This window comes from Corapipo altera, unplaced genomic scaffold, assembly GCF_003945725.1.
Source record: "Corapipo altera isolate COAL_440 unplaced genomic scaffold, ASM394572v1 48b, whole genome shotgun sequence".
Lineage (NCBI taxonomy): Eukaryota > Metazoa > Chordata > Aves > Passeriformes > Pipridae > Corapipo > Corapipo altera.
This window is the reverse complement of record NW_020884884.1, coordinates 3,243,372-3,257,634: the sequence shown is the minus strand read 5'-3', so window position 1 is coordinate 3,257,634 and position 14,263 is coordinate 3,243,372. Positions and strand designations below refer to the sequence as shown.

General features: G+C 36.3%; 1 protein-coding gene across 17 annotated transcripts in view; it reads right to left on the bottom strand.

Moving 5' to 3' along the window:
- Window positions 1-536: 536 nt before the first annotated feature.
- ESRRG (estrogen related receptor gamma) overlaps window positions 537-14,263 on the bottom strand; it is a 396,805-nt gene continuing 383,078 nt past the window's right edge. For all 17 annotated transcript variants that reach the window (XM_027641309.1, XM_027641313.1, XM_027641299.1 and 14 more), the window contains one exon: window positions 537-4,247. In XM_027641309.1, the coding sequence (XP_027497110.1) occupies window positions 4,003-4,247 (245 nt within the window). In that variant the 3' untranslated portion in view covers window positions 537-4,002. The remainder of the gene's footprint in view (window positions 4,248-14,263) is intronic.

The window sequence follows — 14,263 nt, the reverse complement described above, 5'->3', positions numbered from 1 at the left end:
AACTCTGGATCAAGTAATACAGGTTTTTATTTATTTATTTATTTTTATTATTTTTACTCAGAACACATTAAAGGAGTCTCCTGCAGTAGGAAATGAATGATAGACTCAGTTGTTGATGGTGAAAGCAAAAGAAGTACTTCTATATGATATTAATGCGATCTTAAAATAGTGTGAAAGTTTTCTTTTATGGCATTGACAGAAAGGCAATGATTTTGAGTAATGCAGGTTGATGTGAAGATGCTTTAAGATTAAATAAGTGCTATATAAAGGCCTGCCAGCCTGAATTCTAATGTGCTATGAGACATTTTGCATATTTAAGAGTATGCAAAATGTCTTGTACCACACTGGAATTCATTCTGACAAGGCTTTATATAGCATTTATTTACACTCACATTGTACTTTAAGGGAGAAGTGCTAACACTGGCTCTGTTTTGAATGGAAGTAACAAAAGGTAATGCTAAGTGCTCTGTTTCCTCCTCCAAAAAAGAAAACAAAACCAAAAAAACCCCATAACACAAAAAATAAAATAAAAGCAATCAAAAGTGGAAGCTTGTTTAATATTGCTCTACCATCATCCTGAAAGGCATAATAATTTGAGTTACACATCTGAACTGATTGGAGTTACAGAATCATATCTCCTTTTTGCATTTAACAATATATACAATATAAAATAAATACATTTACACAAATGGACATTGGTTGGAGCACACGGTATGATACACATCACAAAAATATACAGTTGATTGCTATACAGATGTGAAGCCCATCTACAGCTATAGACATGTTTGTTTTCATTTGTTGTTTTGTTTCAGTTTTTAACTACTGGCTATTATGCAACTCCTGGATTATTATAAGCAGTTAAATTTTTTTTGTCCTTTTGCGATCTTTGCACGATAAGACTGCCGTAAAATGTTTTCCTAGGCAGGTAAACAGAGACGCTTAAATAATTAAAATACAATCACCAACACCCATTTTCTCTTCTATAAGAAAAATAGCAGTTTTAATTTTTTATATCTTTTTTATGTTATCATTTAAATGCAAAATAGTGGAATAAATACAACAATCTGATCTGATTGAAACAAATGTGTAACTTCTGGGAGTTACACAATCATATTGCTTTAAATAAGAAAAAATTAAAAAATGAAGCAAAAATAGAAATTAAATTGTTATGGCTAAAACATACACCCTTTGAAATTTTCCCAACACTTCACATTAAGTAAGTGGTCTTGAAAGAACTCTTCTCCAGCAAGGTTTAAGATGAACAACATTATAAAGCCCGTGCAGTTGTTTGTTTTTTTTTTAGCTAAGTTTCAGGTAATGGTTTTACAGTCTTGAGATACTTGTTCTTTTGCAGCTCCAAAAAATTACAGAAAATAAAAACTAAAGTTTGCACCGTGTGCCTTTAACACATCTCCATTTTTTGTGTGGTTTTGTATACTTCTAGTTGATTGGCTTTTGACCCTGAAGCCCAAGTTCTTTAATGTGATACAGCAAAAACAATATTTATATTATATATTTATATATATATAGTGTACTTGAACAGTAGCAACTTAAACCCTGCACAAACTTTCTGGAAAATAAACTTTTTTTTTTTGCACTCTTACATATATAAATAATCTTATAGAATCAGCACCTTTTTCCCAGGAGTTGTATTTTTTTTTTGACATTTTTCAAAAGGGATGTGCCAATTTCTGAACTCCTATCACAGCTATAAATTTCAAGTTATTGACCATCTGAATGAATTGCTAATGATGATTTACCTAGAATCACACTACAGTCACTTCTCTACTGAGAAAACACAATCTACAATATAGTCCCATATAGCTAATGATAGATACACAGTTTTTTTTTCCTAGCACGAGGCCAATGGAGCATCGGCCCTTTGTTATTTTGTTTAAAGCACACAACGTAGCAATAGTTTTGGAAACTTGTCCGCACCAAAAAAGTTTTGCAACAACACAGAGCGAGTTAATAACAACATCTGAGAGATGATTGAATAAAAGCTATATTTACAGCATTTAAAAATTAGACTTATCTATAATCTTGAAATATTCAAAGTTTTATTTCTAAGCTATACATTGGTATTCTATAATAAACTGTTACAGAAATTATCCCTTGTTTTGAAAATATTATGATTTCAGTGTGTATCTGTTCATAACGAGTATTTGTTTGGAGTTTCGATCTCTTAATTATTACTAGGAAGAACTTTATTACCGGTAAGGAATAGAATATACTACTGTAATCTCCTGAGGAATTGTACATCCAATATTGTCTCTAATTCTACCCTGTGTCTATAAGCACACACCACAAGAATCCAAACACCACAAGAAGAACAAGACAACAGTCTTTGAATGCAACATAAAAATTCAGAAAAGCACAGCAAACATGAAACATTGAAAAGCTGAACTACATTTCTTTTGTTTGTTAGGATTACAATTTTAATTACATCTGTGTACATAGAATAAGGATGTTCACATAGTACAGGGAGCAGCTACTAACACTGGTACATTGGTATAGCATTTGATGGAGGTTATTGTTTATTGGTTATTTAGCGACTGTAGTTTTCTGGGGGCATCTAATCGGTTTATACATTAGATTACACCTCGTAACAGTCTTGAAACTGACTGACTTTCATGCTGTGACAATACTGGTTGAAAAGCACATATACTGGTTTAGCTACTTGTTAAGGATCGCCATTTACAAAATAAAGTCTAAATCAATAAATAAGGTATAGAAGTGTTAAATTCTTCAATTTGGTCGGAAGTCTACTACTCTGATTTCTTAATTTTGCGAATGGCGGCATTTGCCTCATTGCCTCGAAGCTACTATTGGTTCATAGGGTTTTTCTGCGTGTGAGGTTATAATTTTGCAAACAGGCAGTATCTCGTTCATTTGCAACTGAAGCAGTTAGAAATCACATAGCAACCATACCTTTGTACGGTCGCTGTCTCCTAACACCGTTACGGATTCGTATTTGACATGGAGTATTTATATGTTAGACTACTCGGATATACTGCAGGTGTAATCTAATCCTTTGAGTCAGTGAACATTTAGTTATAAACTGGAGCTCATGTTAAGAAACTGGATGTTTTGGACCAGACTGGCACACAACATAAATTGCATCCGTGATAATATGCACCTTCCCTTCGACTATTGCTTTAGTAAGATAAATTCCCACATTAATAAATGGCTGAAAACTGGTAAAGCTGGTACAAAAAAATCTCCGTTAGTAAGAAGAAACAAAACATTTAAAAAAATCTTCCTTCAGGATTCATTTGTCCTTCATTATTGTTCATCATTGTTCAAGCCAGCACAAAAATGCAGTATTTCTTTCTCTTTAGTATTGCATGAATGAATAAAGCTTAAACTATTCCCTGAAAAAGTTACATTGTAGCTAACCTAAGAAATATCTGGAAGACTTGAAAAAACAATTAAGGAATCAAATGGCTGTAACTGATCTAGATGGAAAATGCAATGATAAGAAGCAGCCGATGCATCGTCGCTTAGTCGTCTAATTAGAGACTGCTCCTATGAAATCTAATACTGCATTCAGTCAGTTCATCGTGTTGTACTGTACTGCTAGGTACGGTGGTTCTCTCTTTGATTCCTTTGTCATTGGGGACATTATGGTTCATAATAAGTTCACTGGCATCCATATTATGGATTTCCATCCTTTGGCAGGCCTGGCTTCCATCTCTCTTCAATTAGAGACCTCTTTTAAAAAGTTCAGCAGCAAAGGAATAAAGAGAAAAGGAAAAAAGGAAAGGAAAGAACAGAAAGGAAAAGAGAGGAAAGGAAAAGGAAAAGAAAAAACTGCATCAGAAAGACACAGAAGAAAAAGTTGAAAGCTGCTTCACAGTCTTGCTGCTAAATATCAGTGCAGTCATTTTTTCCTTAATTAAACACTAAGTTTCTTTGCCATTATTATCCTGTTTATTTTCCCTTTTTTTTTTTTTTTTTTTTTTTAAAACGTGCATGATGGGGAAGCCCATGATGCTTTAGTCAGACCTTGGCCTCCAGCATTTCCAAAAAAAGTTTGTGCATGGGGACTTTGCCTTCCAGTTTGATGTTGTAGAAATGCTGCACAGCCTTGGTGGAGGTTTGCCTCAGAAGCGGGAGAGTCATCAACATCTTGCCTGCACGACGTGGGTCTTCCATGTGCTGCCCAGCCTCATAATCCTGCAGAGCCTCATGTAAGACATCCTGAAGTTTCTGCACTGCCTCAACATCCTCTATGTGCATTGAGTCTGCAAAACAAAAGAGCAACAGGAGGTTTCAGTTTGGTGTGCCAGAAGTTTGTAATGCTACGGCTGCGCGACTCTGTCACTGGTTCTGTCCATCCCCTTCCACAAAGGAGGAAGATAATTACCCACTAATTTCTATATTGACCTTCAGCAAAGTGTATGGAAATGCCATGGAACTACAAACGCACAATTAACTCTCGGGTAAGTAATTCTTCTCCTCATCCCTCTCAAACAAGTAAAACAGTCACCGCCGGTGCTCCGCAAACCATCTTTACGGTTACTGCTTTGGAGAAATGACAGCACCAGAGGGCTGAATGAATGGAGGGCTGTGTTCTATCAGGGAAGCAAGGATGACTGCCCTGCTGTGGAACAGCTCAGTAACACTCAGTGTCAGGTTCCAAGGCTGCCGAGTTGGAAGCCATGGTTGTTACTCGCTGCTCAGAGACGCTGATTGTGGGATCAGGACCACTGCACCAACACCAGGGAAATGCGGGTTTGATGGGATTTCCTGCTAGGTTTAGCAATTTCTTTTCTCTCTCAGGCATATTCAGACAGACAGGCAACACTTAGCATGCTCCTGAACAGCTTTTGTTCTGTGAAGCTAACATCTCCTACAAGGTGTAATCCTTCTCTCCCACCCACTCAGACGGTGGTTCATCTTGTTAGTGTCGGGGTTTTGCATTTTTTATAAAACACTCAAAGCAAACACCTTGCCCTGTACCTTTCCAGGTGAGATGCTTTGGTGGTGTAAGTATTGAGTGACAAGCCTAGACACAACACACATCAGGAACTAAACTAAACTGCTACATGACCTGGAAAGATTAAAGCAATGGAAGTGTGAAATAAAAAGAAAAGATCTAACTGAAATAACTGTAAAACCCTCAACTGGATAGATACAGCAAGGGAAGATGTCCCTGAGAATACGCAGTTACTGGACCATGCTGAGATGACTTTGGATGAGCAGCCCTAATTCTCTGACTTTTATGTAGTCATAAATGCCAAAAAAGCCCTGATGTGGTCCAAAGTGAGGTGAATGCAAGTAAGGAAGAACAGCCATAGGTGAAAGGGGCCACCAAACAGCCCCTATCAGCTACCAAAATTTGGATGGTGGACAAACTTACAGAACCAATAAAACAGTATATGAAAATATAACTGCTGTGAGGGGGTACAAGTCTTAGGGACAGGCTACACTGTGCAAGCTTTGCTCAGGGTGAAACTGGGACATGGCAAAATTACAGTTTATTCTTGAAAACACTAGTTAGTACAACACTGCTTTGCATCTTAATTTTTGGGTCTGGAATAAAGCTACCATTCTCAGACAGAATAATAACTGAAGAGCTGGATAGTGAAGAACCCACTTCTATTATTGTTTCCAAGACATGTATTCAGCAGCCTGATGCCCTGGATCAGAATCTGACAAAGCCTCATATTTCACCCTGTTGATGATTAAACATCAAATTTTACACACGCTTCAAATATCTGAATTACATTCACAGAATTAAGAGGCATCTAAGATTCATTTCCTAAAAGCTGACATGCAACTACTTCCTCAGATAATTAGACAAGATAGTAAATACCACTCTCCTTTCAAATACAAACATGTAAACCAAAACACAAACCAGTAAGTAACAGGTTAACAAAAATGTTCCAGCTTCTATTGTCAAAACAAATGTGCAAATTGAAAAGAAAAAAATAAAAGTTACAGTTCCCACTCTAAAACAGACACTTAATTATATACAAGTTTGGATCATTTAGCACGTTTTATTGATTCTGATGACAGTTTATCTGTTAATTACACATAATGGAGTCCTATGGGAATTTTACATGTTTAATAATTCTGAGTCTTAGTGAATACATGCTCTAAGAAGCATGCAAGTAAGACACATGCTGCAGGGATGTGAAACTGCACATCAAGGTACCCTGTGCTGAAAGCAGAGATGCAAAAATATCTCTCTTAGGGACAAAAAAGGCTACAACATTTTAAAAAAGATGACAGGTGAGTATTACCTCTAGCAAAATTTAGTTCTAATTAACATGAAACGATTCTCCAAATCCATACATTTTTGATAGTTTTCTAATATCATAATTCTGTTTAATAATTCTGTGTCAATAAGAGAAAATTCATGAATTCTGTGTCCTACAAACATATGTAATCAATACAGACATGCTAACACACATACACACACAGAGACAGACATACAGATGTGACTGATGTCTTAAGCATAGTGTCCAACCACCAGGCTTAACCTGGAAAGCAAACTCCAAACAAGTTGCTGTCTTCACTCCCTAACTCTTTACCAAGTCCTTGGCTATTCAGTTCTGTGCTACAGAACACAATATCTGCTACCACAAATTTTTCATAAACCATGCACTGTTCATACAGAAATTACACATCTTTTCCTTCTCTCCCCACACTCACAGTGCCAGGGCCAGATCTGCTGGGGAACCAAATAGGAGCAATTTTTCTGCAACAAATCCTTGGTGAGTCAAAGACTAACTGTTTTTGAGACTTTTTTTTTCACACTATACTGCATAAAGAGACGGGTCTTTCTGGAGAACATGGCTACAAAGATTTAGTTTTTAAATCTTTAGAAAACTGGTCTGATTCTTCCCAGAATCAGTATTTGCAACTGTAACCATGTTTGAGTTTGAAAATAGATGATGGATGGAGTCCAGACTAATATATTTTTCACAAAGAGGTGAAACTTGCCTAAGATGTTTAACTCTGCAGTTTGGATAGCAATTTGGCCTGTAGTGTTAGAAATGAAACTGTGTGAGGAGGAGAAAGAGGAAGAGAACACCCCCCAGAAAACGCAAGAATTGAAGGTGAATCAAATCCTGCTCTTTAACACAGTTACTACACTCTGTGCTCTCAAAACTCTTCCACTGTGTGGATAACATCCAAGCCCAAGGAATCTTACCCTCTCCTTGCAGGGGTGATTGTGTACCATCCCTCCAGCAAACAAAATAATTACTTATATAGAAAAGTAATAGTAGTAAAGCATTTAATGTATTTGTTGCTGCCTTTGATATCAATTTAGTAGTTGGGAAGAATGTGACCAGCTAGTTCTCTGCTGCCCTAATGCAAGCACTCCACTGCCAAATGGTGGTTCATGGAGCAGTTCAGGAAGCTGTGCCCTGGGGAACAGATCTGGTCACAGGAAATGGGGTAAGAAAAAACAGCAGAGAGAGGGGCCCTTCCAACAGTGATTAAGACTTCAAACTGTTCTTTTAAAATGGCCATTTAGCTTGAAAGATTTAAAAATTATGTAATCAAATTACTATGATAATTTAACTCCCCATTTACAGCAAAGATTCAAACTCATTTCAGCTTTGCCCATTCTAGGGTCTGCCAATGTTTAAATGCAAACTCAATAAATCTGTGCTATTTAATTAGACCATGATTCAGCTTGCAGATTGCTCAGGAAAATATTAATCTCTATAAAGATCCTTCTTCAAGTTTTAGCCTTGCAGTCTGGAACTTCCACTTTATTCCCAATATTAAACGAATGTAGATCTTAATCCCTCAGGCGTAAGCCTTTGAAAATAAGCAAAATGGTTGAAAATGCTGAACTAGCCAAGGGGAAAAGAGGAGGAAAAATAAAAGAGAGAAATCTTTTCAGTAACTACTGACTGGCAGATGTAGAAGTGAATTCAGAACAGGCTTAACTTTTTGCTAAATATTGGTTATTTTATTGGAATAAACCCAATCCTCAATGATGTCATCAAGAACCACTATAATCTAAGGAAACACAGACAATCTGTGTGACAATCCAGAAATAAAGATGTAATTTCACAGGTAATATGAAATTGAATTATAAGTGAAGTACAAAGAGTTTGAATTTTCTTCCTATACCATGAAAACCCTTATTCTTTTGTTTATGGGTTGGCTTGTGGTTTTTTAAGTGGCTTTGCAGACAGTCTGGATAATTTATGATTATGTCCTACACAGGTAATATCCAGACAAAACCTATACCCAGATGTAATACACTTAAAAATCACTGCCCATATAAACAATGAAATTAAACAGGGTAATTTCACAGTGTCATTTGAAAGAAAGAAGAATTTGATGGTAAATGCCCTGCAAAAACCAGGGCATTTCAGGTTACTGAAACTGAGCTCAAGAGATGAACACAAGAATTGGCGACACAACATGTTGTTGAGAACATGGGATTTCAGTCTTGCAAGGGGAAAAGTTGTTCCTGATCAAAACCGCGATGGGAGAGAGTGAGATCAACAAATGAGTTCCGCTTGGAGAATCTCATTCTATCCTTGCAAATGCTTTCTTTCACCATCACAGGATGGGAAAATAGAATTGTACCTCTTTTGATCAGTTGATTGATCATATCATCACACAGAAACAGGAGAAAACGGGAGTTCTCATCCAAAAAAAAACACCGCAAGGTCCAGAGAGAAATTCAGATTACAATCTACCACATTTAAAATTCCAGCTTCATCTCAAATGCAGCAAACAAACATCCAGCCACTCAGGAATCATGCAGAACACATCAAAAAGAACAACAACTAGCTAAAAATCAGAAAGCACCTGAACTGAGGGCAAGAAGGCCTCTCAAAACACTGCTCCGAGGAAAGGCAAAGGCTGGTATGTATGCATTTTGTACATAATATCACTAAGAAGTAGTAGAAAACCAGGGGTCTCAAATGCAGTGTTTCTTCATGTCAGAAAATTCAGACAGCAGGAAGGAAGAAATTATTACAGTGAATCAAGCAGCAGGGAGCATGTAGCAGTGAATACACACATTAAGATGCTGGTAAACCACACTGGAGAGGTAGATACCAACAAGTACTTGAAAGACAGCAATTGCTGTGATGTTTGTGATTCTGCATAGCTGAGCAGTTCACAAACTCAAACTGGATAAATCAGATTATTATATCTTCCAGAGTCCTGGAAGAACTGGATGGGATGAAGAGTAAGAAGAGACGGCAAAATGATTTTTGCTTTACGTAAGGACAACAAAATCCTAATTTGGATTATGTCTCAAATAAAAGGAATTTTTTATATCGATTGTACTGCCAACCCAAAACCCCCGCAAAATCCACTGCAGTGTTTATTAATGGGTGAACTGTTCTCAGAATTACAGAACCCTTCCTCCTGATACATATGCCAGATTTGCACAAGGACACAAAATGCTTGCCCACATTTTGTTTCCATATAATTTTTATGAGAAACATAACACAGTGTCATTTTGAAAAGCATATTGCTTAAGATAGAATCAATCCATGCAAATTGCCATAGGAAATCAAACTAGATTCTTGGTTCTCTCATCCCACAAGAATTCCCATCCTTTTCCAGTCTAGAATTGAAATTGCCCCAGATACTTACTTTGGTCTTCCCTATGTGTAGTAAACAAATATAGTTCATTTTGACTACCTGTTTGCTTGCTTTTCCCGAACAGAACTATTTGACAGGGTCTGCATGGTTAGGATAAGAGACAAGCACAGAGGCAAACAAAATATTTTCCCTTGCAAAAAAGTAAGGCAAAAATGATCTGACATCTGGAGTATTCTATTGGAAACAGACACTTCAATCGTAATATATGTTGAAAATTAAAGAGGAATAAATTAAGAATTCCTTGTCCATAGGAATTATAGGCAGTGGAAACCAAAAAAGCAAAACAAAGGCTTGTAGGATTGATTTTACTGAATGAGGACTTAGTCTGGATTGCCCTGGTTTGGCCTACTTTTCAGAAGATATATAGAAACTGAAGCCTCAAAACAGTTTCTTAAACACAGTAGGGAAGGAAGGCAAGAAAGAAAAGAGATTGCTTCATGGAACATGCCTATTTATTTCAGGGACTAACTGGCTTAATGGTGAACTAAAACCACTGTCATAAAGTAAGTCAAAACATAGTAAACAAGTATTTTTTTTAATTCCTGAAATGGTTTACTTTCCACTAGGATAGGTAGCAAGGGTAATAAATAAAGGGATGTATTTACAATGAAAAACAAATTGCATACTATGAACTGGTTTCAGTATCTACTCAATAAGGCTACTAAAAGTCTGAGAAAAGAGCTGGGGGTGAGATACCAACTAAAAGAAAATGGAGATTGAAGGCTTGAAAATCCTTTTTATTCACCACCAAGATATGAACAATTATCACAGTTATTACCACTGAGAGCCACTAGTTTGGCTTCTTGTCCTTTCTAAGTCTCAGGCTACTAACATGTAAATAATGTCTACTTATTTCATAACTATGTGAGGAATATCTCAAAGTTATTCAGTTACTACACCAGCTACTAGAAAAAAAATTATGATTAACCATTGATTAATCATTAATTAACCATTGATTAACTCTGCTGCCACTTCTTTATGCTAACTTAAGCAAATGGTAGCAAAGCTATTTATTTTCTCTAAAAATTGTGAATGCCATCTATTTGATTACATTAAAATGGAATATGAGGAAGAAACTAAGTTCAAGCAACACGAAAACTGACTACAGTGGCAATTTCCTTTTATAAAAACTTGTTTCTATGCTGTACCACTCCCTATACAAAACTATATCAAAGAATTAAGATCTTGTTATTTATATTTGGCAAAATAAACACTGGTAACACACTCTTAACACAGTCCTATGTGTGTGTGTACGTATTTGTCTATCTATCCGTATCATGAATTCTAACACAAGATGACTACATAAAACAAAAGGAAAAAACTGACATTACTAGAAATTAAATACAGTATGTTGTGACATAAACATATAATAAAGATGATGTCCTGTGGAATAAGTGATTTATTGGGCTCTACCAATTAATTTCTGTTATGATACTTTCATTTAATGGGGATAGATATCCTGGTGCTCTGAGTACAGTGTCTGGAAAGCTAAAAAACTTGTAAGAACTTACTAATTTTTTTACCAGGATGACAGTATAACTGCACTTCATTATGCTAAAATGCAGAAGATACTTTTTGGTTCTCACTCCTTCAGTAATGAAAGAGTGACGACTGTTTTTTTAGAAGAGCTAATATCAGAGACCAGAAACTGTGATGATGAGCAGAAGTTCTTTTCTCCTTCTCGTGGTACAGGCCAAACAGCCAGTATTAGTGTTTAAGATTAAATTTTCAACAGTGCATAGGGTTATACTTTTAAGTGCCTAGCATCCACATTTGGGTCAGATTTTTCAAGATGCCAGCAGCCTATTAAGCAGATGCACAGAGATCAGACTTTCAAATGTGCTAATGTATTTTGACACTGTAGTTCCTTATGTTAGGTCTTAGAAAGGAACTGAGCTCCTCTTAAAACTCTGGTCTCATTTGTGACTCATAAGCTCTTCTGCAACATTTAGACTGAGGGCCTAATTTAGCCCTTACTGATTAGGCAATTTCAAAAAACTGCTCACCTGCAACTCCCTGTTTAGTATTACTTAATCGATACATGGAAATGTTTCCTAATACAAAAGAGATGAGCAGGTCATCTTTGCTGTGTCGGAGTGTTCAGGTGCACGTGCGCGCACTTGTGTGCACTTCAAGCACATTTTGTAAATATTTCACCTTCCCTTACACACGAGGAAGTAATTGGTACATGCATGTTTTGGAAACCATTCAAAGTTGATTTTCTGCGTGGGTAAACAAAGTGCTCATTGGTGCCAGCTCGCTTCAATTGGGCGGTGTGAGGCAGAACGCGGGGCAGTGGCATCCTGCAGCTTCAAGGTACCTCCTGGCTTTTATGTACAGAAGGTAGGGAAAGAAGGAAGGAGCTCATGATACTGGCAGGACAAGGACAATGCCAAAGAAAGAGTTACTTCTCTGGAGTTCAAGCATAAAGGCTTTAATAATTACTATTGAATCAATGCAGATGCTTAAAACTAACCTGATAAATTCCATACTTACATATTAAGTGTAACTGCTGAAATCATGCCTGTATAGATTTCAATGTAGGCAGGACTGAAATGTCTATACATTTCAGTATTGTGCTCTTACATATATATTTAAACTTTTCAGAGTCTTATTTGCACTTCCTTTGAAATCAGAACAATCTACCAGGTTGCCACATCTTGCATTTGTGGAAATTTATAGAAGTGGCATGGCACTGCCAACCCTGCACAGGGAACATCTGATAGGGGCTGTCAGAGAATCTCCCTGAAAAATAGATACTCCTCTCCACCTTTCAGGGAACCAAATGGCAGCATTAGATCCAGTACTGCACAAGCAGGTTCTGTAGGCCTAAAGAAAAGTTACCAGTTGGGGTGTTTTAATGCTCACACTACTGAGATTTGTTGGCCAAAGCAAAGCTTGTGGTATTTATTCAAACAAAATACAATCAATATGAATACAATCTACAATTTCTTTTTCCTGCTTCCAAACACCAGCAGGAAAGTATTATGACACTGTATCATAAATCACGAACACAGATACAGAGGTATAAGACCATCTTTGTCTACTGTTTACAGTAGAGTCAACCTGGGAATCTTTCTAGGTAGTGCAGATATGGCAAAAATGTCTGAAACACCTAAGATTTCTTATTATACTCTCTACAGCTATAGAAAGGTTAACAAATTTTAAGCCAGAAAAATAAATAGTGGAAGAAAGCAGAAGCAGCAACAAAATATATTAAAATATGAATTGCTACTGATTGATTTTATAATGGCATTTTACTTTTTTTAAATTAGCAGCGTTTACATTAATCGAGTTCCCAGTTCTATGAAAATAAGCTATTCTGGTTTTGTCTATTAAAAAAAAGACAAAAAATGCAATTCTATTTTATTTTAATTTTAGCAGCATTTTTAAAATGAAACACTAATGGTCTGATATCCACTGATGGGGGGTAATTCTGCAGGTGCTATTTTACACCTACAGGTTAGTGTACCTACAGCTGCTAGAAGTTTGGTATCTGCTGCATATACAACCTGAAGCTGAAATGTTGAATGCCAGCAGTCAAAACACTGTTGAAAGGGAAGTGAAATGGCTGGGCTGCTTTTTAACTCCTTGCAACAGTTTCATTTTAAGACAGCAATTTTATTTCTTTTAAGATGAGGGAAGGAAATGTTTTCACTTCAGTGTGCCCTGAATTTTAGTATGCTGAACTGTCTTTATCTCTGACATTATCCTGGTTGTAATTTCCAGTGAAGTTAATGAAGCTACAGATGATTTTGATACACTCTATGCACAATGTATGACTAAACTTTTTTTTTGGCAGCAGTTATATTTTATTATTACTTAAACACTGCACATCTTTTTTTGGGGAGGAAAAAAAGGTGTGAATAGTATTCACTATCATATCCCTATATTCTAGCCCTTATCCTTTTTATCAAGTAAACTACAGAAATATTTCTACTTTAGTCTTTGAATTACAGAATCAAAACAATTACAAAAAACCTTCTCCATTTAGACTTCTAATTTCAGATAACTTTCTTGCTCTGATCATTAAGCATGACCAATTTTGAGGAAAAAATCTTTCTGTAGCTGCAGAGCATCCTCAAGTGTCTATTTACAATGTTCAAAAATTAGAAATAAATCTTCAATTAAGACTAATTTTGATCTTTAGAGGCATTTTAGCATTTTGCTAATTCTGGAAATAATATAATATTCTAAAACTCAGGGCAGAGTTAGTGGGGTGGAGAATATTTTACAAAGAAACTAACAAGCATTTTGGCTTTGCATGTTTTTGAATTATATTTCCAATTAAAAATGCAGAGTGCTAAATCACATTACAAAGATAAATAGGAAAGTACAACTTCATTGTTGAAAACAATTTCCCTCCTATCAATCTGAGGATTCATGCATCAATATTGTAGATGAACTGTTAATTACAAAATCAATTAAAAAATTATTTCTAAAAACAGTCACGCGTCCTGGCTCTCAGGGGGGCAATTTGGGCAGAAGGTCTCATCTCACTAGGACCGCGCCAAATCACAAGTCGTCATCCACAAGTAAGCAAAAGCAATCTGGTTTTTCATTTTTCAGCGCGGCTGAGCCCAGCCTGAGATTGATCGTCACATATGGCCCCAGAAAACAAACTGTCAATACCTTGAATGCTGCAGAATTTGAACAAATAGCCGTC